Source organism: Ixodes scapularis, unplaced genomic scaffold (assembly GCF_016920785.2).
Source record: "Ixodes scapularis isolate PalLabHiFi unplaced genomic scaffold, ASM1692078v2 PGA_scaffold11__112_contigs__length_91849675, whole genome shotgun sequence".
Classification (NCBI taxonomy): domain Eukaryota; kingdom Metazoa; phylum Arthropoda; class Arachnida; order Ixodida; family Ixodidae; genus Ixodes; species Ixodes scapularis.
In genome coordinates this window covers 10,658,631-10,686,216 of record NW_024609837.1, presented here as the reverse complement: position 1 = coordinate 10,686,216, position 27,586 = coordinate 10,658,631, and the positions used below count along the sequence as shown (strand labels likewise).

Below are 27,586 nucleotides of genomic sequence, written 5' to 3'. Positions count from 1 at the left end.
TTACAGTTTTCAGCTGTTTGTTTATGTGTGTCAAACCAGTCAAAGGAATTCTCTGTATCCTAGTTAATGGCTAGGTAAGATTGAATTTCAAACTGCATTTTCAAGCTTGTGCAATGTAGTGTCTAAGGCATACTATTTTGTTTCCCAGGAACGCTAAAACAAAAGGTGCTTCACCGCACGTCACAGTTTCGTGTAGCGCTGTTGCGCGACCTAGACAGCGGTGTGACATTGCGGTTTAGGGCCAGATAGGTTTATAAGAGCTGGAGTTGGCTCTCTGGTTTCATTTTCGGTGCAACACGCTTTTGGGTAACGCCCTATTCTTGGGTTAACACGGGGTAACATTCTGGAGTCCAACCGTGTGTTGTAGTATTTAAACAGATAGGTAGAACAGAGGTACAGACTGCAACATGGTTAGCACGGACAAACGATCGCCGGTTTTTTGTGTTTAGAATTTAATGGGTGTCATCAAAACTATTACTGCGGTAGAAGGGGCTCATTTGGAGTACTAACTTAGTAGGTCGTAAAAGTTGATGCTCTCCAATACTTTGTCCGAGTAAAGTGTGAAAAAGTATCGATGTCATATATACACTACCTGTGTGTCTTAGTCTACACACTGAAATTATGACTTTTTTTGTTTTGTTTACTGAATTCCAGACATATCGCAAGGTTTCCAAGGATTCCTTGCACTGCTCAACCTGATGAAGACCATGGACGTAGAAGTGAAGTACTATGCGGCACAAAAGGTGAGTCCAGATGCTTCGCTAAATGAAAGAGCAATTCATGATTAAGCAAATCAATATGGTGTACACATTCTGCTAACTTTCAGATATTGGGCAGGTATGTCGGGAAACAGACAATGTGTTAAATTTAGGAAAAGCTCACAAAGTATATATTTCCGATTTGTATACAAGGGAAAAGCAATGAGTGCTGAAAATTCTACCACTGGCTTCGAATGTAGCAATTCAATTTATTTCATATACAAAGTTACGTACATGTTAATGAGTAACATTGCTTAGAATGCAAAAGGGAACAAATGGTCTCTTAGTAATTGAAGTAAAGTATTTTATTTGCTCATGGAGATGTTTTTCTAACATGCGGTCGCTACTCATCTTAGCCTAAGGTCGCTGCAGATCTCAAATTCTGTTTCCGTGTGATTAAAAAAAAAAAAAAAAAAATGAAAAGTTGTACTTTGTTTTTGACAAATTAATGTGGTATCGACCCAATTCTAATATCCTCATATTCTAGCGTCACTTGCAGCACATTTAGTTTTGAAAACGTTAGCAAAGCAAAATACTCCGTGTTCGTGACTCCCCATTGCGGGGGAGGTCTGGTCCTACAGTTTGTTACAGCATAAAAAAGGTCTTGCTTGCCGTGATTGGGGATTTCCTTCTCTCCACTTGTCCCCTCTCCAGTATTTGCTCTGCTAAAGTAGAAATAAGGGAGGCTTTTTGGGTGGAGCCTGTCCTGCGTTTTTTTACGTTGCAGCAGGCTGTAGTGCGCATGTCTCATTGAAAAGAACCCAGAATTGCACTAGTGTTCGAAGCTGAGCAACCGAGAACTCAGGTTGGCTTCTCGCGCTTCAGCTGTTGTCGGCGCTGAACGAGAACGCCGCCTCGCTGCCCACGCTGGCTCAGCAGACCGGCTGGCAGGAGTGCGTTCTGAGCTTGCTGATCAAGGAGCCAATCTCGGAGGCAAGCTGCGCCAATAGGGCAACCCTGCCCAGCCTGGACCTGATCGACCTCAGCTCGCTCGAGACGGAGGCCGCCAATGCGGACTCTGAAAAGCCAGGTGGGCCCGCTTCACCGTTACATAATTTATTTATTTATTGGTATTGTCAGTCTCTAGCGGGGCTTTTAAATAGGAGTAGGCGAGTAAAACAATATGCAGCTTTTTGTCGCAGTACAAAGAACTAACGGCGACAGCTGTTATTGTGCATAGTAACACGGAGTTTTATGCATGTCCATTCTTTATTATACTGGATCACGCATAACACAGCCTTGTGGTCACTGAAGTATGTAGGAAAGGGAATGCAGTGCACACATGAGTGGGAGTCCCTGCCTAGTGCTAAATTGAGACAGGCACCGTTACGAGTGGTATCTGATGGTACATGCAAATTGAGTTCTGCAGTGAGGAATAAGCAGTGTCCCCTGCCAACTGTAAAAGAAGTAAAAGACACTGCCCCCTAGCAAAAGCCAAGTGAGCGCTGGGAAGTTCCTACAACAGCTATCGCCATAAAAAAAGGTGCACCGGATTCGACTAGGCGCGTCATTTCGTGCAATTGAGGGCTTGTGCCGAGCGCGGCATTTCGTGCCGACACTCATGTGTTGGTGTGTGGGGTGCGTGTTTCAGGGTCCCCTGTGCTGAAGCGTGGGACGCTGCATCGCCTCTCCCAGAGAGCCCTGGTGGCTCAGCAGTCCATCGAGGAGATCCTTCCGGGTTCCCCCAAGGCGGCCTCCCAGCTCCTCTCGCACCTCAAGGAGCACATCTTTGACTTCGAGATCACCCAGCTGCTCGGAAGGTGGGCTGCACCGCATTGTCCTCGCCCACAAAGCAGGAAGTCAGCTGTTACTGCGTGACGGAAGACCAGCCTATTTGATTTTACAGCGAAGCTGTTAAGGGATACTTTACCCACTATCGTGTCCGCGGACAAGCGGCGTGTCGACACAAAACTCGAGTCGGTACAGCTTTGCTGGTCTTCCATCTTCACCAGAGTGGAAAGGCTGAATTTCTCTAGATGTCGTCCTCTAAACGTCGTCCTCTAGGCGTCGTCCTCTAGGCGTCGTCCTCGAGGTCGTCCTAGAAGTCGTCCTCTAGGTCGTCTTAGGCGTCGTCCTTGAGGTCGTCCTAGACGTCGTCCTAGACGTCGTCCTCTAGGCGTCGTCCTTGAGGTCGTCCTAGACGTCGTCGTCTAGGCATCGTCCTAGACGTCGTAAAGATAACAAATCTTCGCTGGCCGACCATCTTCACGTGAAGTGGAAGGGATCTACAATTTCTTTTTATTTATTTATTAATTTATTTACAAATACTGTCATTCCTTCTAAGGAATGCAATAGAAATGGCGTCCTATGAAAAAAAAAAGAAGAGCTTTAATTGCAGAAACAAACAAATATGGTCATCTGCTTACATTCAATGCATTGCGATTAAAACTGTTTCGCAGTATATGTGCAACAAATCCAAAGCCAAATGTAATATGTGTCTGTTACATACGTGAGCATTGTCCTCCCCCACAAGGCAGCAGTTTGTACAAACATGTGCTTTTTTCATACATCTCACCATGCTAGAAAAGTGTGAGGTTCTGGCGAGTTGCTGAAATTGCTCACCTGACAGATTAATTTGCAATTTTAAGGAAAGGTGTGCTATACTTTGTCTCGCCTTACGATGTGCAGTAACGAGTGCCGTGAGCCTGGTTAGCCAATCAGTGCGAGCGTAATATTTGGTACGCCCACAAACCGGTAAAGATAGCATTTTTTTACCGTGATATTTGCTAGGGTTTTTACTGTATTCTTAGCATTATAGTCTGCTCTTACTGTATAGTTGGCATCTGGTGCCTAGTTTTCACATCAGAAATCCTTATACTACACAGCACACTACGACAAATACCTGTTTTATTAGCTCACAAAGAAGCTTCTCTCATGCAAAAGTTAAAAATATAAAATACTACCTATGTCTTTCCCCATATCCGTCACGTTTCGTCACAATGAACTATCTAAGAAAAAGCAATCATTGTATAGGTTGCACATATAGATAATCTGCACCGCTTAAACCTTCTACCTGTAAAGATCTACAGTCCAGAAAATATGGTATCTAGGCCACAGTGGATGACTCTCTGCAAATTCTGTGGCATGACAGATATATGGGCCTAGTTCATTAAACGCCGTGGCGATTACTCGAGTTAATATAGTATGTAGTTTTTGCAGGTTCATAAGGGTGCCAATCATTTTGATGGAGTACCGGCTGCCTTATCCCGGGGTTGCTTTAACATCAAAATTCTGTGTAACTTTTTACACTGTACTCTCACGTAGTGTACTCTGGGTGCAAGCCGAAACCATCTGCACGACTAACTTGGCTTTCTGTTCAATTTTGTGCAGCGGCCGATCACGATCCAACAGCCAGTGTTCGAGCCAGGAGGACCTCTCCCTAGCCGGTCCGGATGCGGCTCATCGTAGCAGTCCGATCGTGGTGACGCCGGCTCCGACGCGCAAAGCACCCGAGCTGAGTCCACGCGTCTCACCTGCACAGCATCTGTGAGTGACGCAGTTTCCAGCGTTCATTTGTGATAGGACTGTGCTTCATAAGTCAGTGTTTGGTTTCCTAAAGGTCAGTTTCAAAAAATTATGTTGCACTTCTGACAAGGTGTGTGTGTCCAGGCTGGCGAACCGTTTCTGCCATTTTTCCTATTCATTTGCGTGTAAGAAATTTTTTGCTAGTGTCTTTTGTGGAATTTTAGCAGATCCGAGGTGGGCGGTATGTGTACATTAGTCATGTGCAAATAGTGGATTTTTAGTTCGAAGCAAATTCAAAGCGATTATCAAATCAAATGTCAAACATTTTTTAGGAGCCTCTCATCACCGTGCATTGACGAAAATTCAGCTGAACTCGTGAAGGTTGTTCCCTACCTTCACTGGAGCTTTCCTAATTGGGTTTGGGGGCGAGGGGCAGGGGGTTATAAATCTGCTTGCTATATGCAAATATTCCTTTTTAAGTTTCAATGTGAGAACGAAAAAAACCATGCACGAATGATGAGCGCAGTTTGTCGAGATATCGCTGCCTAACTTATATACCTCTACATACTTGCGGTGGGATGTGCTGTGCACTGCGGAAAAGCAATACCCGCGGAACCTGCGAGCTCTGCGGGTGTTGCTTTTTTGCAGTCCACAGAAGCTTGATATCAACGGGGCTAACTCGCCGCGATCAATGCTTAGAAAAATATTAATACTGGAGTTTATCTCGAAGCGAATATCGAATAGCTTATTATTCAAAACCACCATTCTAAAATTCGAATATTCGCGCAATACAGTAAAACCTCGTTATAACAAAGTTGAAGGAGCGGTCGTAATTATTTCGTTATAACCATTAGTTTGTTATAGCCAATGTCCATTTCTTCCCACTATTAGCAAGCAAGGGGAATTATGATTGCTTTGTTATATCCTTTAGTTCGTTATATCCCATTTTGTTATAACGAGGTTTTACTGTATTAGCTCATGCTGAAGACAGAATTTCCAAAACTTGATTGGAAATTTGTTTTGATCGTAAGAATTCTTGATTTCTCCGTGTTTTTCTCTCTCGAGGTCAAAGTGTCAGCTCGTCTTACTCGCCGTCGTTGATTCTCAAGTGGATTTGAGCCGGATGTATGTCACGTGAAATTGCCTTGCAGCACTGAGCTGTGTCTTCAGCACATTATGTGCTAAATTTACCAATTGTTTTGCAGCGAAATATTTCGCAGTTGGTTTCTTCAACTCTTGCGTTAGTTAACGAATTTCACGTCTTCTATTCTTGTACTTATTGTCCAAGTTTCGGCGGTTCTCCGGCGCGAAGTCCAGTCGAGAACGGTACAGCTGGTGGCGGTGGCATCGAAGCTCGTCTGATTGAGACCGTGGTCGAGGCCGCCTTCCTGTTAGCCTGGAGAGGAATTGAGGGTTGTTCGAAGCATTCCTGGATGGTAAGTGCTGCCCCCTTTGATGCTGCCTGCTAACTAAAAAAAAGATATTTGTTCTTATGTTTCTTAGAAAGACATTCAAAAGGTTGTTGAGTTTTTATCTTTTTTGTGGCGACAATTCAGTTTGCACGTTTTAAACGTCCTAAATAATGAAACATTATGATCATGCATGACCTCCGCGTGATGTCAACTATTTTGTGCTATGCTGTGGGCATGCTCCTGCGCTCGCGGATATAGCTTTGATAGTGCGGGAGCACCGCAAAAGCTACGCTGTGCTCCTTGTCACTAGTTGTGTGCAGTATGGGTGAAAGCAACGCCAGGCGAGGGGAGGAAGGGCAAGCACTAGGAAGGCTGGGGAGGAGAAGAAAAACCCTCTCTCCTCTCTAATGTTTTTAGTGCTCTCCTTTTCTCCCCCTGCCCTCCACTGCCCTCCTCTCCAATCCCGCCTTCCTAGTGTTTGCCAGTTCTCTCATTGCCCGGCGTTGCCTTCGCCTGCACTGCACACGACTGGTGACACGGATATAGCCTCTTTTTTCTCTTTATGGGGAAAACAGTAATGTTGTTGCTATGCAGGAAGCTATTTTTTGACAAGTGCTGATTGTTGGGCAAGTTGGTATGGTACGTTATAGTACAAAAAGTATGGTATGGTACACAAAGATAAGACTATTAGAGAGATTATGGAGGCTGACGCTATAAATAGTTCCGGTACGTGTTGTGTCAGTGTGGCGTCAATTGACTTGGCGGATAAGGAGTTAGCGTACTTGTGGTCCGTGGCGGGGCCACGGATTGGTTGAGATGTGGTGCGGTGACGCAGTGTGTTTCTACGCTGAGGCTCTTGAATCAAATCAGTTGAAAGTTAGCGCTCTGCGGTGTCTGTTCTTCCTATGTCCCTGTCTTCAAAGTGCAATCATGTTTTCTAATGTATTTTTTTACATTGAGTGAACAACCTCATTAGTTACCTTTTTTTTATTGTTTTCACTAACAGGAGAGGGGTCAAGTCCTGGTATGCATCAACAAGCTTGCCCTGACCAACGAGCTTTTTTCGTCCCACCTCGACATCAAACGTCAGCTTTTCGAGAGACTGCTTCAGGCCTGCTGCTCCAACCTGCAGGAATCGGGTGAGCAATCGTTGGATTGATCATTTTTTCCTCTCGAATGTCACCATCGCCAGCTGCAACCTTATCCGGGTGCACTTTTCCTCAGGTCAAGCCAACGTCACCCATGCTGAAAACGCGTCGGAGCTCATGAAGCTCGTCTTCGATTTCGTCTGCTACGAAAATGTGGAGGATGAGCACAGGCTGAGCGAGAAGGTCAGTGGCTCTGCTCGGTTTCAGTTTCTGTTGCGAGTACTCCCTTCGATAAGACTCGTTTCATGAGGAAAAAACGCGAGGAAGGAATCGACACCTTCCAATTGGTGGAATCCTATTTTATGTTGAAATACCACCAGAAAAATTGCTTTCACGTATTGGTTTGTAGGCATCACTCTGCTGAGCAGCATGAAGCTTAGCCACTTTGCCAGAAAGAATCCGGCTCGAGACAAACAGTAAGGAATACACCACAGCGTTGTAATGTGATCCTTTTCATTTGTGCCTTATTATTTTGTGCTTGACGTCCCAAATTATGTCCGTCATCAGAAAGTAATTTGGAGTTGGACATACAACAGCTGTCAGTGATGGCAATACTCGGTCGAAATCTTCAGCGCGTCACTAAGCTGCAGTGGGGGCGCACACACAAAAACTACGCCTTCTCTCTGGCTGCTGCCAAAGGAGATTCAATGTAATTGCATTTGTGATCCTTTGCACCTCTGTCGAGCTCGGCGCCATCGGTCTGCCTCAGCGCGGCGCTGTTCTTGCACCAATTCAGGTCTTCCCGCTAAATTTAGTGGGGCAATTGAATCGGTGTATTCAGCTTTTCCCGCCGTATTCAGCGGGGAACAAATTTTAGCAGGAAGATTTGCCGTTGAGCAGTATGGACGGATGACTCAATCTCGCGGTTCGGTGGCCCCAGAAATGCTATTGCATATAAAAGAAAAAAAGGTATCTCCCCAGCTTCTCGAGAACATCCTGATGGTGATGGACCTCCTGCTGGTGTTTGGCGAGTCGCCCGTGGACGAGGGCTGGGAGGAGATGTCCAAGCTGGCGCTGGGGATCCTTCTCGTGTGTGCCGGGAGTCGCAAGCTGGAGCTGTGCGCTATGGCCACCGCGAGACTTCACACCCTGGTCCAGACGAGGCCCCTTGCGTCCCTCGAGGAGTCCTGCTACCTGCTCGCGGGCATCAACGACGTCCTGGCCAGGGCTGTTCGAGGTGGGTCACTGTCGGTCGCTGCTCCTGTCGCTGGAGGCTGGGTTGCGGCGAGGAGGAAGGGCCGCTTAGGAGATGGGAGGAGTTGTCCCGGAGTGGGGACCAAAACGAGTTCTTAATGTTTGGGGTTTGAATTGGTACTCTGTCGGGAAGATACTGTAGGGTGGCATGTGGCCAGTTCATCAGAAGAGGTCTCCTGGGAGGGTAAAGAGTGTGAGCTGGTTCATATCCAGTATACTGAATCAGTTTAGACCCCGCCTTAGCATACCACTTTAATCTCCTAGTTCATATTTCACCTTAGGATATGTCTGAACTTGTTCAGACATGTCTTAGGGTGGAGTGTGAACTAGCTTGGTGGAAGCGGTGTCTTAAGGTGGTATCTCAACTGCTTCTCTATTAACAAACAGGTATGGTCTGGACTGACTCTTCATCACAAAGATTTCACTATACAAAGGAGAAAGGAAAAGGCAGCGAGGAAGGAAGGAGGTGAATGAAAAGACGGCACGATGCAACTCTTTGAGGGGAATGCAAATTTGTTTTTTGTGCATTTAGAGCTTTACGTTAAATTAGATGTCAAGTCAAATACCGTTCGAATGTTCCTGGCTGTGTTCTGAATTCCCGGCAATCCCTTTCCCGAACGAGCGGTTGTGACGAGCCAGGCACGTGCGACCGCTTGCACGCAGAAGGCGACCAGGAGCACTACTCGTTTGTGATTCCCGTGGTGCGGGCGCTGCTGGAGAGGGTGGGGCTGCCCCTGCGCACCTGGCAGCACCTGCCACTGCTTCCCCACACGGACGCGGGGCCCTCCTTCTTCGACCACTTCCAGAAGTACGCCCTCACCCCGGAGTGGGCCTCGTTTGTCGCCAACGTGGTGAGTGCCTTACGTCGGAGCACGCGTGGACTCAGCTACGTATACAGGTTGTTTCCGAGTGCACTTTGGGCGTATCGAAAATCCATATAAATAACCCAATAGACGGTGTGCACCGAAGCTTTTCACGAAGGTGTCTTTGGGTGGTCTATTTATTGTACTAAAATTTCACGAGCGTGGGTTTCTGAAAAAAAGTGTAAGCCCAAAAAATCCACTTTTTTTTATGTTTTCACGGGGAGGAAAATGGTAAAAACCGTCTGTTTGAGGCTGCTACTCGCAGATCGTGGCGCACAATCTCAAATCTACTGGATCTGCTTGTGGGTGTTCGTCCCAAAGGAGTTTTTATGTTTTTGCTTTATGTAGTGCAATCTGTGAGTAGCAGCAGATGGGGTAGTTTTTACCGTTTTCCTCCTTGTGCCTTGGAGAAAAGAGGTTTTTTAGACCTTATTTCTTTTTTTTTTTTTCCCTTAAGACTTATGTGTGAAAATTTTAGTATGATTAATGCACCACCTAAAAACACCTTTATTACAAGTTTAATTGCAGTCAGTTCACTGCTTTTATTTATACAAATCCTTGTACGCCCGATAACCATAGCTCTGAGAAACGCCTTGCAGATCAGTGGAGTGTCAGGAGGAGTCCACAGGCAACGTGAAAGGCAGGAGGGATTGCATTCTATTTTTGTTAAAACGTTTTCATAGTATACGGTCAAGCGTGTAACAGCACCTGACAAAATCGAGCTGGGCGAACCAAACACCTTAAGGAATTGTGCCTCCGTCTGTAGGAATTGATCACACTTTGGTAAATCCTAATGGATGCATGCACGAGGGATGCAGTCAAGCCAGTTGCAACTTTTTCGCTAATCTTCTGGATGGCCCGAGCAACCATACGGGAAGCATAAGCAACCCGAAGAGCGTTAATTTTTTCTCGTTTTTTTTTAAGGGCAAGGATTGACGATGAATCTATCGTAAGAAACTCGTAACAATGTTTGTTTCTTCATCTGCGTCTTATTTCCTGAAGGTCTAGAAAGTTCGTGGAGTTTCAGAGTGGCACAGCTGTGGAACTTGTCAATTTTGCTTGTATGTCTGTCTTTGACCTTTTTTCTTGTCTCCCCGAAGAGGTCCCTGCAAATGTTTTGTTGTTTTTAAGTTAGCCTTTTTCCGTCCACTCTTCTTTCTTCTGGCTTCTTTCTTTCCTTCGTTTTTCCAGGAAAAACAGTTCTGTGCAGTCTGGGGGAACGTGACGAAGAACCCGCTTGGTTATGTTGAGAAAGAAAGGTTGTTGCATCATTAGACGGGTCTAGGTATTAGGTAGCAGTGTGCCTGTAGCTTTCTAACCCCCTTCTGTTCTATGTCGCTTAGATTGAGAAGATAGTGCCGCCGATTTTGCGAGATGCTGAAGGTTGCCACTTGGTAGTTGTGGCTTCTCTGCTTGCTTACTAGATTGGAGGAGAAAGCTGTGGCTTGGTGGCAGCACCTGATTTGAGAAATGCTCCTGAAGGACAGCTTCGTTGTAGTACATTGGCGTTCTGTGGCATAAAAATGTTTGCTACCAATGTTTTTGTGTTGGTAGTATGTGTTGTGAAGAAGGGTCTTTGCTGCATTGAGCCCTGCTTAGTCGGGACACCCTTGGCATAGGGCTGTATGGTAAAATGGCTTTGCCGCTGAGCAGATGTCAAGTAGCAGGCTTTTGCAGTCGAATGTCTACTGAGCAGTAAACAAGTTTTATGGTTCAAAAAACATATTTTTGAAGGTTGTTTGACTGTAGTACATGCAGTGTGCTTCAGTAGCTTACTTTACAAAGTTGTGCTTTGTAATGAGTACTGTTATCATGGATTAGAACCTTTAATTTGGGGGGTACTTCCGCCAAGCTCGTAGTGCGCTGCGAATATTCGTGTAATAAAGGCATATATACTGTAAACGACTTCATTTTCGTGCGCTCAATAAGGCAACATATTTGTGAATTTCAGAAATGTTGCAGGCACAAAATTTAGCGATTTGGAGGGATACGCTACGTACGGGTTGCCTTTGGTTGATATATTTACTTGATAAATTTTTCACAATATCTTATAAGTAGCGAATTTTGCAAAAATTTGGTTTTTTCATTTAGAATCATTAAATGTAGGAGATGTGGGCAGCTTCGCTGCAGAGCTTCAAAGTGATGCGGTAAAACGTCCGCTCGTACGACGCCCGAAAGGTTTTAGGTTGCTTTCGCCGTAGTGCAGTGAGAATGGCCAAGCTTTGCAGGTTGCCTACTGAACATTCGTCTTTTGTGCTTGCTGCTTTTCGTAGGGGATTTTGATTTTGAGAGCTCTGCGAATTTGTGCTTTGATGCGGAGTGTCGGCGACGTCTCTTGCCCTCAGGTGAAGCCGGCCCAAGAGCAGTACAGCTCCGTGCAGCTCAAGGAGCAACACGAGACGATGAATGGATTCTGGAACCAGTGCTACGAGGCCATCATGGTTGCCATGCACAGGAGGAGCAGAGGAGTCGGAGAGTGCAAGCTGCGCTTCCAGGTACGCACCCTCGCTTCAATTGGTCCGTAGAAGGACACAGTCCAGTTCACTTCAAGTGCCATGGATTCTGGAGCATCGACTCCTTATACGGTCGAATCTCGTTACTTCAAACTCGAGGGGGGTCGAAAATTTGTTTGAATAGAGCAAAGTTTGAATTATCAGGAGTTTCCTCCCATAGAGACGCATAAGATGGGACCTGCGTGTTAGTTTGAATTATCCGCAAGCTTGAATTAATGAGAGTCGACTTTAAAGTGAATTATAAACATAAGCGGCTGGACATGTGGAATGAGGGAGTTTGTCGCAAGGGTGTCTTGGCGATAGAAACTTCTGGAAGGTTCCTTTTCAAGTTTTCTTTCACTCCAATTTTTCCATGGAACATTTTGGTGCACTTAATTATCTATCGTAAATTAAGTTACAATGTGAGTGGGTGGACGTAGAACAAGGGAGTTTGTTGTGGGGGTGTCTCGAAGGTGGAGACTTTAAAAAGGTTCCTTTTCAAGTTCTGTTGTAAGAAATTTGGTACTGAATAGGAATGACGCCTTTTGGTGCGGACTGCAATGCAAACACTTGTGTGCAGCATTTTTGGTGTGTCCTCACTTATGCTGCCAGGCCCACTATAAGGGCAAATTTTAAAGCTTTTACTTTGGAAAAGTTTCGCTTTGCAAGGTGTGTCCATTGTAAATAAACTGGCATCTCTGCAGCAAGCTGAGCTCTCTGACAGTCTGCAGATATGATGCTATGCAACTTGTATTGTAAAAAAAATAAACGGTAGAACATCGTTGATATGTTCCCAGTTTTTACGTTTTCGCGGCTTTTGCGTTCAAAACCGCCGGTTCTGCCGAGCTCGCAGCCCCCCCAAGGGCATTCTCGTCTTTTACGTTTTTTCTTGCAATCTCCTGAGAAAGGTTATCCACGAGGTTCTACTGTACTGTGAACGACTTTATTTTTTGCGGGTTCGACATTTCAGGAATTTTTCGAAGTTTGAATGTAGCGAATATATCACGGGTGCAATATTTCGCTAGGTTTATTTTATTTATTTGCTCCACTTGGAGTGCGCCACAAAGAGCTCCCGGCCTTAATAGTGCGCACATTCCACGTATAGTGATGTTCTGTGTCTTCATTACCAGGGTAATATATTTGCATGATAAATTTTTTGCATCAATTTTTCCAATTGCGAAGTTCACGAAAATTTTATCTTAGAAAAAATTGAGTCATTTACGGTAGTATGAAGACTTTGGGGCATCCGCACAAAACCTTTTTTGTGCTTTTGGTGCGGCTAATTTCTTTGCTGCCTCTCTCGCGCGTGCGCAGTCTCAGATTCTGAGTGCCTTCCAAACGAGGCTGGCCGAAGAGCAGCAGAGGATCCTGGCCGTGCAGACGAACCTCCGGAACCAGCACCTGTTCATCTGCCGCCGCTGGAAGTCGGCCAAGCTTTTCCTCACCGGGCCGTGCGGCCCGTGGGCCTCCAGGCAAGTAGTCAGATCAGTTCACCGATTGGTTGATTTGTTCTCCACTTATAAGTTATTTGAAGTGCTACCATACGTTCTACGTAGTATATAAGCTCTGTTAGGGAAATAATTCACTATCAGAGCATTGGGCTCCAACCAAATATCGGAACATTGATCCTTCGGTTACGAGGACAAGTCGGTACCCTCTAGATGCGACTACACCATTTCAGAGCAGATCTAGGCATGGCGACAGATAAATTGCTGAGTCATTAAAGTACAGTCGAATCTCGTTCATTCAAACTTGCGGATAATTCAAACTATAGCATGCAGGTCCCGTCCTATGTGCCTCTGTGGGAGGAAACTAGCGGTAATTCAAACTTTGCTTTATTCGAACAAATTTTCGGTCCCCCTCAAGTTCGAATTGATGAAATTCGGCTGTAATTGCTTTACGGTGCCATACGTTTGTTTACCACAGTACTTTCCCTACTTTCAGACCGGCAACCACTTTTCAGTATACCAACTGTTTGGCACAAGGAAGCGTACATTGAGTGTTGCTGTAAAAAAGTGTTATGAAGTAAAAATAGAGATGTAGTAGAGCAAAGTTGGGGTGAATTTATGCTGTTATGGTCACTGTCAGGGTGGCAGGGATTTCTTTAAGCTTTTCCGCTTCCAGCATGAGCTACCTAACTCCGATGACACTTTGGCTTTTGTGAGCTTTGAGCATGCACTCGCTGTACAACAAAGGGCAGCAAGTGCTTGCTAGAGGCTAGGTATTCGAAAAAGATGCCCTGGGTGTTTTCATCCTGTCTAAGAAGCACAGTAAGACTGCTAGATTGCATGCAGCATAGCTGCTGCATAGTGGCCATTGCTCGCCCGTGGGTTGGTGCTGCTGTCACGTTCCGTCCTGTCTACGTATCGCGGGGGCTAACCCGCGGAAACATTCTCCCCTTGCAGCGCCACCCAGCCGCTCTACTGGAAGCTGTCCCAGCAGGAGAACTTTGCACGCATGCGGCTCAAGCTGACGCTCAACCAAAGCTTCGACAGCCATTACCAGGCCAGCTGTCTGAGGGACAACCAGGGTAAGTGGTCACTATGACTTTTGAAATCGTGTCCTTTTGCAAGCCTGCACAATTCTGAACCTCTGGAGTCTTTTTAACGTATAATCTGTTTTAGGGGAGACCAGGAAGGGAAAGGCAGACATAATAAAGTGGCGCAAAAGAACAACAACATGGGAGTGAAGTCATCGCGTCACGTCATCAGCAACACGCCGTCAGCGACATATCAGCACCACGTCATCAGTGTCGCGTCATCAGTGTAACTGACAACATTGTGTGATGCGGTCACGTCACTTGGTCAGTTGACGTGGCGTGTTGTGTCACGTGACCACATCACATGATGCAGCACGAGTTTACAAGTCTCGGTGTAAACACTATCAGATTGATATTAAAAGTTTTTCAGTAACAAATTGTGATTTCATTAGGGCTACTGTTATATTCCAGAAGGTGCACTTGAAACCTGCATTTCAGAATTAATTCACAATCATTATAAGTACGATAGAACCTCTCCACAATAAAGACATACCAAAGATATGAATGTAGTAGAACAAAGTTGAGGTACATTCGTAATATTGACACAGACATTTGAGGTGCTTGTATGGTGAAAATTGTACTCGAAAAAACTGACTTGACTCTAGAGATGTAACTTTGCCTGGGATGCATTCTTTGACAACTTCTTGTCTTCGTTTTCCCTGACAGGCATCTCTACCAATCAGAACACGAGCTGGCTGCCTCCCATCACTGCGGAGGCGCGTGCCATGCAGCAGAAAGAGGATGTGGTTGCGGAAGAAGACATCCTGGCACTTCAAGGGCAACTACAGGAGTGAGTCAGCAAATTTGGAACCCCCTCTCTCTAGCTCCGAAATTTATTACCTCATTTTGGACTCGGTGAACTTTGCTGTACTGATTCTGGTTTGAACTTTGTAAATGGAGAAACTAAGAGTAGGTCAAGAACGTGCTGTTTTCTATCTTGGGTTGGAAGACATTGATTGTGAACAGCGACAATAATCTGTCCTCTTAAGAGGGGGAGGGGAATGCCGTGGGGATGGAAAGGAGGGTATTGTTCGAGGCAATGAACCGAATCGGTTCTCCTCGGAAAGAAATTACGGAGACGTACAAACTGCAGGAAAGATGTAACCAAAATGTAAGAGATGAAGATTACATGAATTTTGGATCATAGTCAGTGACACCGTGTGAATGTGTGACTATAGTCGCTGACGAAGTCAGAACAGTGACGCGTCTCTTTCCGGTACCCGTGCTTTTGTTGCGCGTGCATGCCTGAGACTCACGAGAGATTGAAGTGTTGCCGAAGGTAGAAAGTTCGCGCCGGAGGCGGGACAACCAAAACTCTTTCCTTTCCTTCTCGTTTAAATTGCACCGACCCAGTTTTCTAGACGAGTCGCAAGCTGGCGGGTTGACTCCTTTCCAGCGTCGAAGCCCACGACGGAGCGGTCGACAAGAAGAAACCCGTGATCGAGGAGGACTGCGACCTGGTGACCTTGATGAAAGTGGTCAAGGGTCGCTTCGAAGTGACCGCCACCCAGATGTACTTCATCGACCTCTCGCCGGTCAGGGAAGAAGGTCCGTTTCGTTCTCTTCTTGGATTTTGTAACCCGTTATTTTGTGTTATATGTCAGTCGCAGTGCTCTTCACTTCTTGATGTAGGGTATGTACTATATTACTAAATAGTTTAGAAAGTAACGGAAAGCATTTTATTTGACTAATTTATGCAGAGTTGCTCCTATCACTCATATATGGTTGTATACATTAGGGCTCCCTATTGTAAGCACTACTACTATATATAGCAAATATAAGAATATTGTGAAATGAAGTAGAAGCATAATTTTATGGCAGCACATAGAGGCATTTGAGGTGTACAGATTCACCAGTAATGCTTAAAAAAAAAATTTTTTTTCTGAAAAAAAAAACAACAACAAAAAAACGCCCATTCCTTTAGAGACTGTTATGAGTAAACAAATGCATTTTGTTAGTTTTTGTAGGCCAAAGGTAGAGGAAAGTAGTTGAAATTAGGCTCGAGCTTATGTGCATATTTGAATGTTCGGGGTTTGTATTGTTTTGTGGTAGATGCCAGCTTTTTTTTTTACAGCTTCTAAGGTAGAGGAAACAACATTCTAAGAAGTACTGGCACTTTGGTGTTCTACTGCGAGGAATGCTTCATACCTTGGGCCTGTTACTCGTGCGAGTGGATAATTGTCTTTGTAAAACATTTCACTCTCAATTAAGAGCTTTTGCAGGGAAAGTGTTTCTAAAGTTCACCTTGGGAAGGTGAATGGAAAGCGACATAAAGGAGGAAGACGGGACAAAACATCTTTTCATATTTTTTTGTCCCGTCTTTGTCCTCCATGTTGCTTTCCTTTTATCCCTGTAACCTACCAGCGTGCTCCAATTCGTTGAGTCACACTTTATTTTTTTTTATATGGACAGTGTTGGATAGTATTGGCTCAAATGAAACCCTTAATCTTGGCTCAAACCCCATTTGTGGCACAGTTGCATTCTCTTTCTCTCTCTGCAACATATGGAAGTTTCAGGCCTAAACTTTTGTTTCTAACTGTAATGTTTCTACTTGAAGACATGACATGCTGCACACGTTAGCTGCTCTGTGTTGTGCACGCTCCCAATATGCGTGGGCGCACATTGCTCGACTCAAGCGGGAGTGTTTGAATTCCAGGCGAGAGGCACGACTTCACATATCCTCTCACAATGCTGAGGGAGGTGCATCTGCGAAGGTACAACCTCCGACGGTCGGCCCTCGAGTTCTTCCTGCTCGACCAGACCAACTTTTTTCTCAACTTCACGACCAAGGCAAGTTGAAATGAAACGAGACCTTCATTTTTCTTTGGCGGAGTAAAAGGCAGAGAAAAGAAGTCACCCTAGTGACTTGACAATTTCTCTGCCCTCGTACAGTGCGAGCATATACAGTGAAACCTGTTTAGAACAAACCCACATACAGAGAATTATTGTTCATATCAAACTCCTGGAAAATTGAAATAAAAATGCATGTAAAAAGTATGTTTTATAATGAACAACATATTGGCTATATCCAACTTTCTCCCCCCAGGAAGGCTTTCAAAAACATACAAACAATCATCTTCTACCCTGTCCCTTCCCCCCCAAAAAAAGTAGGAAAGAAAGAAAATTCCAAAAGCTAAAGCCGCGAACAAAATTGACAAAGAGAAGCGATTCAGAAGGAGAGAAAGCTGAAAAAACAAACTGCATGCATGCAAACAAAAAAAAAAATATTTCGGCGTTTTGTTACAAGGTGGAAGCAACGAGATGAAAAAGAAAGAGAAGCTCTCGCCCTACACCGAACGCATTGTGGAAGTTCGTTGTAAATGTTTTTGCTATATCGAACTGCTTGCTATATCGAACTGATCGTAGCGTTTCCTGCTGTTCGTTATGGATGGGTTTCACTGTACTGCATAAATATGATGTGTAAACAATCAATTACAACAGTAAACATATTAAACCAGAAAGATACACCCCTCAATATTTTTTTTTTTCTGTGCGGATCCTGAGGCAATACACAAATAATGTTGCGCTGCAAAGTCTCGTATTCGCCGAGAAAAACTAACACTCGAGCCGAAACCAGCGGGCCTGCGTGGAGGAATGTAGTGTCACACTCCGAATTGTCACTGGCTAGTTTTACTTCCGCAATTACACACTCGGGAGTATCTCGAACTTGGCGTGGCTCCAGGGTTCACGAAAATTATGCTTTGTGAATTTCATTATGTATTTTTTAGCGACAAAGATGTGCCTCGGACGACTTATTACACCCCAGATATATCTAGGTCTTTGTCATCGTCGCACTTGACTGAGAAAAAGAGAGCGGGGGGTCATTGTCTGTGGCTAGTTTTGAAGGAGCAGCTTTCACGCGCAAAAAACAGGATGTTGAGTTTAAAATATTTTCTTTGGATTGTTGGGCTCACATGGGCGGTGCTCCCCAACAATCTATAGTCGGTGACGGATTAAAAGTGCCACAAAATCTCCGCCTTCTTTGCGGCTTTGTACCTTCGATAATACTTTGGCGTCTCATGTGCACGCGCAGTCGAAGCATGATGGAAGACAACGAGCACGTGCCAGAGGCGGAGCTTTTGCGGCGTTCAACCGAGCAAGACGGAGAGCGACGAGACCAGTTTTTAAGCCTCTTGTAGCGACTTAGGACCTGCTCCGCAGTAGCGCTTTCGGTCCTACGCCATCGCAAGAAGCTTAAAAGCCGGTCTTGTCTCGGTTGGTCCTACTCGGTTGCAAGTGTGTGAACAGGCCTCAAGTCTGTCAGCAACTATGTAGGCACACATAAACACGTTGTCAGAGCCTCCTCAAGCCTCGTTGGTTCAGCTGTTCCGCAAGGGCGGAACAGCCGTGCGGCCTTCCCCAGACCTGCGTTTGGCGTCTTCCAGACGAGAAACAAGATGTTTGGGCGGATCGTGGCGCTGCATCCGCCCAACCTGCTCTACACGTCCGGGACCCGGTCTCCGGCGGAGCTGCTGCGAGCCTCGGGCCTGACACAGCGCTGGGTGAACCGGGAGATCTCGAGCTTCGAGTACCTCATGCACCTCAACACCATTGCTGGGCGTACCTACAACGACCTCAGCCAGTACCCCGTGGTCTGTCCCGGATCCTTACCATCCCTTGTTTCTCTTGGCGTTGTTCGTTCTCCCCGTTTTGTGCATTTTAATGTTGCATTTCTTTTATGACATTGCAATGTTTCTAGTCTCTTTTTCTTTTTTTTGTGATCTTACGCTTCCTTGCATGTGTTTTGCATTTGCACGCTATGTTTAGCATAACCTTGATACTTAGATTACTAGTTAACAAAGCCTAATCAAATGCTAAACATAAGTTAATATGTTTAGGATTTGCTTACTACTAGTAACCCAGGTATCGAGGCTACCTAAGAACGTGGCGGTCTGAAATTTAAGATATAAAATGAATTTGATAACTTAAGAAATTTTTATATTGAGATGTCTTCACGTTTGCGAGTAAAAGAAAATCTAGTGGTGCACCCAGCCAGGTTATTACAAAAGCACCGACTACACGTGCTTGAGCTAAACTTTTCGTTTTCAATTCACTTCTGGCTGTTAGTATGTCTTGCTCTTCTATCCCAGCTCAGAATAGAAAACTAAAGCATTGCAAGGCCTGGAGGATTCAGGTCTATTTTCTAATGCACAATACTCGCTAGATTGAATCTTTATTGTCTCTTCTTTTCGAGCCTCCTGGACGACTTACCGTGGCATTTGGAGAAGCCGTTTGAAGCCACAGAACGACGCCATTGATTCTCATCTAAGTGGCCCTTGTCTCTTCGATCTTGCTTCTCACGCTCCAGTTTCCCTGGGTGCTGGCGGACTACAGCTCCTCCGAGCTCGACCTGGACGACCCCACGATCTACCGCGACCTGTCACGACCTATTGGCATCGTCAACCCCAAGTACATCGAGGAGGTCAAAGCCAAGTACGAACGTGCTTTCGCTTTTGTGTTGGGCTCGTTCCTTTTACCTGGACGAGTCTGCACCGGCGGAAAAAAAAAGCGCAACGTGGTGCAGAAAAGTAGAAGACAGCATACTTCTGGTCCATGTTCTAAGACAGCCGGGGCTTGTAAATCAAGTTATGCGGCAACACCGGGTGTAGACCGGTGTAAGAGGTATAGGTAAATCGAAGGAGCCAAGTAACTCGGCTCATCCCGTTCACCAGGTTCTGTTGCTACACTTTTGCAGTTTTGCCACTTCCCCGTTGCCACACGGTTACGAATTCCGGTAACCCTGCATTAGGATGGCACTAGTACCAGTCTGTACCTTTAATACTAGGTTTGGGGATCAGTCTGGACCCGAGTTTCTTGTAGAGCTTTTTTTTTAGTGGGAGTTGTTTTGTGACTTACCGTATTATTGTTATTATTACAAGCTTGTGAAGACGGGGTTAAGCTGCACAGGTTTGTTCCAGGTGTTCAACTCATAATTCGTAGGAAAAGATCTTGAAAGTTGTTATATTGGTTTGCATTATAAGCATTTTTTTTTTATAACCGAGAGAGTGTAGTTCTGATCACAAGTATGGACAACCAGCTACCATAGTCTGGGCCAGACAATATTTTGGCAGACTTCAAATATCTTGCCTCTTAGCCCCGAAGAAGCTAGGTCCTTTAGCAAAACGGTGGCTACTGTTAATGCCCGTTCACACACTTGCGTTTGCTTAGGATCGAGTTTTTGCAGTCTCTTGCGAGAGAACATGCTGGCGCCATCTATGATATAGCCCTGGAATTGCATTTCACTGGTGCGAAGGTTTTGTGGTATTCGCGAGATCAAATGTACTTACTATCTGTGAGAAATGTTTGTTTATAACATCGTCACAAGTTTTTCCGAGATAAAAAAAAAAAGAATATATGGTAACTGCAAGTGCTTTATGGCTACCAAATGGATGACATCTGTCTGTTCTCTCATAGTAAGAGATTTCAAGAGGTTTCAAGGCACATCTTATGCAGTCTCAAGTGTGAGAACCAGCTTTAAGTTTTGCAAAAGGTTCTTTCTCAAGCTAGTTATCCGAAATCTTGGTTGTATCTGGCTGCCTTTGGTTGCCTAGATTTCCTGCTCTGCGTGTGCCTCGCATGATAGCTTATTCCCGCGCTTCGTTTTTGCCTAGGTACGACAGCTTTGTGGACATCACTGGGACAGTGGAGAAGTTCCACTACGGCACTCACTACTCCAACTCAGCCGGCGTGCTTCACTACCTCGTGCGCCTCGAGCCCTTCACGTCGCTTCACATCGAACTGCAGAGCGGCAGGTGTGTGCTGCGTCATTGGGGCAATTGATTGTGCCCTCTCAAAAACAAGTTGACCTTATCTGGAATAGAACCTGCGCATTCACTTCCACTTAGAGTAACTAGTGACAAGAGAGAGATGGAACTTCGATCGCGGAAAGCAATCCATATGAAACATTGAGCATGTTCCAGGCAGCATATTGCTCGCAACTTGTGGCTCACTCGAATAAGAAAGACCTCTACGGTCTTGTCTGTGAGATTGCAACAGCGTGGATGCTGTTTTGCATGGTACCAACCACCGGCATCCCACGTCGTCGTATGCTTTGTTTCCAGGTTCGACGTAGCAGACCGCCAGTTTCACTCGATGGAGGGCACCTGGAAGATGCTGATGGAAAGTCCCAACGACGTCAAGGAGCTCATCCCGGAGTTCTTCTACCTGCCAGAATTCCTCACCAACATGAACGGTATTGGATCGGCATTTCACGCACGTAGCCGAGGCTGTCGTAGTCATCCTTGCATTTTTACGAGCCCCGCTTTGGCCATACTTGGTCTTTGACCTTGACACGACCTTGGGTCTCTAGGGTTTGACCTTGGACGGCTGCAGAGCTCCAAGGAGCGTGTGGACGACGTGAAGCTTCCGCTCTGGGCGAGTTCACCAGAGGACTTCATCTATAAGCACAGAAAGGCACTGGTGAGCTTCTTAGTTTGGGTACCCACTTTTCCTTGTGTCCTACATTTGTGTGCGAGTTTCATCTGTCTGCAATGGAGCCCCGAGTCTTTTGGTATTGGATCGAAGGCTTGTCCTAGATCCTTCTATGTCGTGTGAAATGTTGCTTTTTAATGCCCTGACATTTTGTAGTAAAGAGGGCTCGGTACATTTGAGGCAACAGGTTAAGAATCCAGTAGAGGGGCCACCCGAGTAGTGGTCTTGCCGCCGTTGATAGAAGTCTGCTGCGCATACAACCAAAGCCTGGCGAAAGGCATCAAGCTCGTGATGAAGCATCTGCTGGGTTCTTATTGTGTCACCGACTATAGGTTGTAGACCTTGCTTGAAACTTCTTCTCTTTCTGCCCCAGGAGTCGGAGTATGTGTCCTCCCACCTGCACGAGTGGATAGACCTGATCTTCGGGTACAAGCAGAAGGGCCCGGCTGCCGTTGAGGCGCTCAACGTCTTCTACTATGTGTCTTATGAAGGTTGGTGAACTGGATCTTCGCCATTCCACGCAGTGCGAAATGCTTAGAAGCTGGAAACGCTTCCCGACTTGTGAATGGGGCCGGGGCTTGGATGAAGGGAAAACGGTCGCCGTGCTCGATTCAGGTGCAGTCGATCTGGACGCCATCAAGGATCCTGTGCAGCGAGAGGCCACGGAAGGAATCATCAACAACTTCGGCCAAACTCCCTGCCAGCTGCTCAAGGTTAGGGGTGGTTCTTCAGAGCGACTTCAGCGCAAAAACAAAATACAGCCTAATAGTTTCCAAGAATTAATGGATAGGGAAAAGGCTTTATGTTTTAGTACTATACCTTCTTTTCCGCCATGAAATTTATGCTTTGTGACAGGGTTCACACGTATGATATACAGTTGAACCTCGATTTAGCAAAACCCGATTTTACGAATTCCCCGATTTAACGAACAAATTCGAATTCCCCGCGCAGCCTATGTGTGAGGTCTCCCTTCCTCGATTTTATGAAGTTCTCGATTTAACGAAATAATACGTGGGTCTCGGTGACTTTGTTAAATCGAGGTTCAACTGTACTCCCCCCCCCCCCCCCCCCCTTCGTTTAACAGGAGACATAGCTGCTCACGCAACTGGCATGGGAAACTTTTTACGAATGACTCGCAAACTGGCCCAGACTTAAAATTAACGCAATTGTATAATAGTGCTAGTATATTATAATCGAGGTTTGTACATACGATGGAAGAAGTCGAGTTAACTTCAGGACATGTTTCCGAGATGCCATTTATGCCGACCAGCTGCGTTCGGAGGTTGGCATCAGTTAAAAATATTGACAGTCATTTTGCGTCTTTTCCGGCCAGCTCACGTCCTCGGGGGCAACTTTTTGCGGCATTTGGAAGAAGTGAAGAATGCGTGTGCACAGCTTTGATTGGCACTCGGGGTGCTTTAGCGTTTGTGCTCGTATATTTCACTGCATAGCCACAGAAATTTGTTCTGGAGCATAATCCCGAACCAAAAACGTAGCCGAAACGTTGCCGGAACTAGTGTCTGCAAAGAAGCCGGGCTTTCAGGTCTCACTCTTGAGCGGCTGTGCCTCCCGCGTCCCCAGGAAGGGAGGCACTCACTTGATCGAATGACGTTTTAGCGAACGCCCACGTTTCATCGAACGACACTTTAGCGAATAGTCGGATGCCGCGAAGCGGCGTTTTCGGGTGGGCCAAGTGAGTTCATATTTTTGTAATGAGTTGCCGCAGACTGTCGCCGCGAAGCGGCGTAAAGCGCAGCGCGACGGATGGGTTAACGCGCGCCCCCGTTATTCGCTAAAACGACCATTCGCTCAAATGTCGCCGTTCGCTAAAATGTCATTCGCTCTTGTGATATGGACCCCCCCAGGAACCGCACCCGAAGCGGCTGTCCCAGGAAGGCGCCCTGCTGCGGATGACCAAGTCGGACACAAAGCCCCCAAACCTTTTCCTCTTCCTGCAGAACCTCAAGGCCTACGTCGTGGAGGTGAGTGTTCTCGTGAGAAGGAGCACGTCGGAGAGTTACGAGATACATTTTAACGTGGACTGTGTTACAGGGCTGGGTTTCATGAGAAAGGGGACAGGTTAAGGCCCATTCAAACTCTTGCGACCTCTTAAAACGGTTCCTTAAAGGGGCACTGGCACCCCAAAGGTCGTATTCGTTTTTATTGTCTAAAACGATGCAAGTTGTAGTCATAAACATAAAAAAAAAAAAACGCATCGCGAAAAAAAAAGTTACTGCGCGTGCGCGCCTTTTTATTTTTGCCGTTTATATCTCCCGCGCTCACCTCCTTGCTTCTTTTGATCGGTGACGTCAAAAATCAGGAAATTTAGAAGCTTTGTAGGCGACATTTCTATAACACCTAATAACGGCAATCGTAAAACATGTTTTTTAACGCAATTGCGAATGCACTATGGCCTTTCTTTTTGAAATACCAATAATCAGATTTCGGTGTGATGTCGCTTCCTGGATTTGTATCCTCCCTCGGAAAACTTGGCGGCGCTCGAGCAGAGGATTATCGGCGAGTCGGGGAAGAAACCATTTTTTTCCCGCGCCGGCACCCTTCTATTCCACCTGCTCACCTCCTCCTCGCTTCGGGTCGCGGTAGCAACGGCGCTTCGTTTCACAGCGTGGTGCGGAGGTCCGAAAGAAAGTCGAGTCGCAGGAGACCGCAAAATTTGAATCACTGCACTGGCGCGGACCGCGCGAGAACTTCAAATTCGGCATTTGGAAATTGTTTTTTTAATTCAGAAATACTGAATTCCCAAGTTTCGAATTTTGAGGGTAATGTCCCGGCAACATTTTCAATCGTTTCGGATAACAAAATAAAATATGATTTTGATGTGTCAGTGCCCCTTTAAAACCTCTTATGACGAGTGGACACACTGGCGCCATCTATTGGATAGCAGTGTAAACTTGGCGGTCCAGCATATTTTCTATTTCTCTCGCGCATTATCCTTTCTTTCTTGGCTTGAAAAACTTTTGTCAACGTTAGGAACGAGCCTTTCTTATAGGTATTACACACATTTGACCTCGGAAATGCCTCAAAACCTTTGCTCTTGTGAAATGCAGTTCTAGGGTCACTGCATAGATGGCGCCAGCGTGCCAGTGTGTTTTCTCGTTCTAAGAAATTTTAAGAGGTTTTAACAAGTCTCGTCTCTCTCGGTTGCACTCGGTTGCAAGAGTGTGAACGGGCCTTCACACTCAAGCGATAATGTCTCCTTTCTCGCGAAACCCATCTCGACTGACATGCGGGTCGAGGTCGCAAAAGCAACGTAGCTCCATTGGGGCGGGCGGCATTGCTTATATATGACTTTGACGGTAGGGTGGCACGCGACGCCGCGACATCATATCACACCGTGATGTCGTGCAAGATCATGACATCGCAGGACTGTGACATCAATGTCACATTACTGCATGATGTTGAAAGATTTCAGGATATAATGTGACGTGATGTCACACTGTGACACTGCGCGACGTCACACGACCTCGTTACGTCACGTGACGTCGTACATGCGCAGCACGTGCCCAGCTCATTCGCGATGCATTCTGCGTGTCTTCCAAGTTTACCGAATATGAGGAAAACGTGCTTTTGACGCATGTTTTGCGTCGTTTGCAGGCACCGCTGAGCTGCCCCGTGGTGCACGTGAGTGTGCCGCGCTCGCCCGCCCGGTCGTTCATGCAGCATGGCCTGATGGACACCCTGGTGACGGTGGGCACGGACGGCTCTCTCGGGGTGCACGGCTGGCTGCCCTACGACCGGACGCGCTCCTACCCAAACTACTTCACCTTCGAGCGGGACCCCGCCCTCCTCAACGCAAAGTCAGTGCTCTCCCCTCTCTGCCACCCCTCTTCCGTCCGCTCGGATTCGAGAGATTGCCGTGCTTTACGCAGTTATCTGCGAGGTTTCACGGCGCGTCTCGGAGCGTGTTTTGCTTTTCGCGTAGGGTTGGGGCCCTCTAAATTTAGTAGAAGCTTAGCATTACGGTAGGTCGCGACGGTGACTCAGTAATGTCTCGTGACAGTACGACAGGTAAGGGAACGAGCGCATGCTTTGAAGGAAACAAGGGGGGGGGGGGGGGCGCGATGAAATAGCAGAGTCGAACCTAGGGTGGTACGATTCCACAGGTAGAAAGTTGTTTGTGCAGAAAGTTGTTACGAAAGCTGCCTGGTGTAGTTGGGCCTAAACGGTGCACCGACTTGAGTTTTAAACGTTTGGTGGGCGACGCTATGGTCGCCGACAGAATGAGAACAGCAGGGAGAAGTCGTCCCGCATCCGGTGCGTGCTTCCTACCTTGATGGCGCTTCGGCGTCACGTGACCCTCAAGCGCGCAAGCGTGGCCAAAGAGTACTGCGTGGTGAAAGCCAGTCATTCGAAAGAGATGCCATTGCCACCTCGTCGAAAGTCGTAACTGTAGATTGTGTCACCTCGTCGAGGACTGTAACCGTAAAATGCGAAAAAGCGCCGATGTCGCGTTCATGCTAACCGTGTTGTGCGGCATATCAGAAAGCTTGCGGCCAGGTATTTCGTAGACACGAGTGAAAGGGACGCATATACGACTCGTTCAATTTACATGTGGCAGCTTGCACCAATGCAGAAAAGCATAGCGCAGTGCATAATAGATCCTTTCTGAGATTCAGTGCCATCTGGTGGCTGAAATGCCGGTTTAACTTTTGCCATACCAATGGCGGCAGGGAATCTGTAGTTGGCAGTATTTTCTCGGGCAGTGTCACATTCGCAAGTCAACGGCAAACGAGAATGTGCTCTTCACTGTACAGCTCTTTCTCGAAGGTCTCTTTCAGTGTCGATGGCCACAAAGATGCAACCAGTCGGAACGAAGCGCCGACATAGATAGACGCCTCGATAAAGTTCTATACATTGAGGGGCTTTGAAATCGAGTGTGTGCTAGTAACTAATTGACTGGGCCCGAGTTAGAAATGAATGTTTTTTGCAGATCTTGCATTAATCCTACTTCACATTGTGCTAACGTCTTGAATGCATAGGCCTCGAATCCTCAGCTTAGGAGTATCTTCAACTTGTTCCTTCATCAGTAAACAGGAGGCCGCCATTAGTACGGCACGTACGCCATTTTTCAGATGATGGTGATAGTGATCAAAGTGGCCAGACTGAATTTCTGAAAGGGTCTAAAGTGTCGGGCAGTGCACTTCCGGTTGTGTTTCGAGATGGACCGCCGCACCGCGGCTCAATCGACTCCCGCCTGTTTTTTTCCCGAGTCTGTAATGCACCACGAGTGGAGATCTAGCGAGCTGTTCACATTGCATTCTCCCGTACGCACGCAGGAGTTCCAAAAGGCTGGCCGGCGTCTTCCAGCCAGGCGCCAAGGTCCACAGCCGCCTGTTCGTTCTGAGCTCTGACGCCAAGTTCCTCGTGTCTGGGGGGCACTGGGACAACAGCGTCCGTGCCTATAGTCTCCTGAGGGGCAAGCAGGTGGCGCAAGTCATTCTACACAAGGGTCAGTGCTCTGCGGCGTGAACAGAGGGCGCCGCTTACGACCCGATTCGTGCCTGACGGCGCATTGACCAACTGGAGGAATATGCGGACGGCCCGTAGCTCTCGGGGCACTGGGAACGCAGTAGATCCTGTCTGTGGTAGTAAAGACTAATTTTGTGAAGATACAAAGATAGCTGAGCAAAGTTGAAGAAGAGGTAGGCATGCAGTACTGATCTTTTAGGTATGATATCGTAATGGTTTTTTTCCTAAGAAATTTGGCTTTGCTATAGACAGATTCTTCTAGTAGAACTTCTCTTATAAAGACAGTTGTTTTAGAGATCTCTTGAACGGTCCATAGACTGAGCATTTATGTGCAACCCTCGTCGGGTCTTTCGCTCCCTGCCCATCAACGTGCAGATGTGGTCACAAGCCTTGCCATGGACTCCTGTGGCATGTATCTCATGAGTGGGTCACGTGACACTACCTGCATCCTCTGGGAACTTAATCAGCAGGTATGGCTGCACACTCTAAACAACTTCCTTTTTGTGGGCTCAATATTTTGCGAATTTCGCTAACTGTGGGTTTCAAGAATATTTCGCAGACTCAAAATTTTGCAATTTGGAGTCATATGCTATGTGGTATTCTTTACAGTGTATATTGAGATGTTTGCATGATCAGTTTTTCACAATATTTTTAGGTTGTGCATTTGTGAAAAATAGGTTCTCACGAAAATTAAGTAATTTACAGCATTTGATGCTTGCAAAAAGAGTGTCGGCTTTATCTGACTCTTGGAATGTTTGATATCATTTGGACTCTTTTTTGCTTTGTTTATTTCA

At 46.3% G+C, this 27,586-nt stretch overlaps 1 protein-coding gene across 1 annotated transcript in view; it reads left to right on the top strand.

Annotated features, from left to right (window-relative positions):
* Positions 1-27,586, top strand: part of LOC8026231 (neurobeachin-like protein 1) — a 73,990-nt gene that overhangs the window by 39,803 nt on the left and 6,601 nt on the right. Inside the window, exons 31-56 of the mRNA XM_040223000.3 lie at positions 655-743; positions 1,584-1,788; positions 2,350-2,518; positions 4,089-4,244; positions 5,512-5,659; positions 6,642-6,774; positions 6,860-6,966; positions 7,705-7,960; positions 8,641-8,828; positions 11,186-11,335; positions 12,647-12,804; positions 13,738-13,862; positions 14,538-14,661; positions 15,268-15,419; positions 16,528-16,661; positions 18,257-18,463; positions 19,180-19,304; positions 20,483-20,623; positions 20,933-21,063; positions 21,181-21,290; positions 21,676-21,793; positions 21,918-22,015; positions 23,168-23,284; positions 24,918-25,120; positions 26,600-26,772; positions 27,168-27,262. Of these exons, the coding sequence (XP_040078934.1) occupies positions 655-743; positions 1,584-1,788; positions 2,350-2,518; positions 4,089-4,244; positions 5,512-5,659; positions 6,642-6,774; positions 6,860-6,966; positions 7,705-7,960; positions 8,641-8,828; positions 11,186-11,335; positions 12,647-12,804; positions 13,738-13,862; positions 14,538-14,661; positions 15,268-15,419; positions 16,528-16,661; positions 18,257-18,463; positions 19,180-19,304; positions 20,483-20,623; positions 20,933-21,063; positions 21,181-21,290; positions 21,676-21,793; positions 21,918-22,015; positions 23,168-23,284; positions 24,918-25,120; positions 26,600-26,772; positions 27,168-27,262 (3,812 nt within the window). The remainder of the gene's footprint in view (positions 1-654; positions 744-1,583; positions 1,789-2,349; positions 2,519-4,088; positions 4,245-5,511; positions 5,660-6,641; positions 6,775-6,859; positions 6,967-7,704; positions 7,961-8,640; positions 8,829-11,185; positions 11,336-12,646; positions 12,805-13,737; positions 13,863-14,537; positions 14,662-15,267; positions 15,420-16,527; positions 16,662-18,256; positions 18,464-19,179; positions 19,305-20,482; positions 20,624-20,932; positions 21,064-21,180; positions 21,291-21,675; positions 21,794-21,917; positions 22,016-23,167; positions 23,285-24,917; positions 25,121-26,599; positions 26,773-27,167; positions 27,263-27,586) is intronic.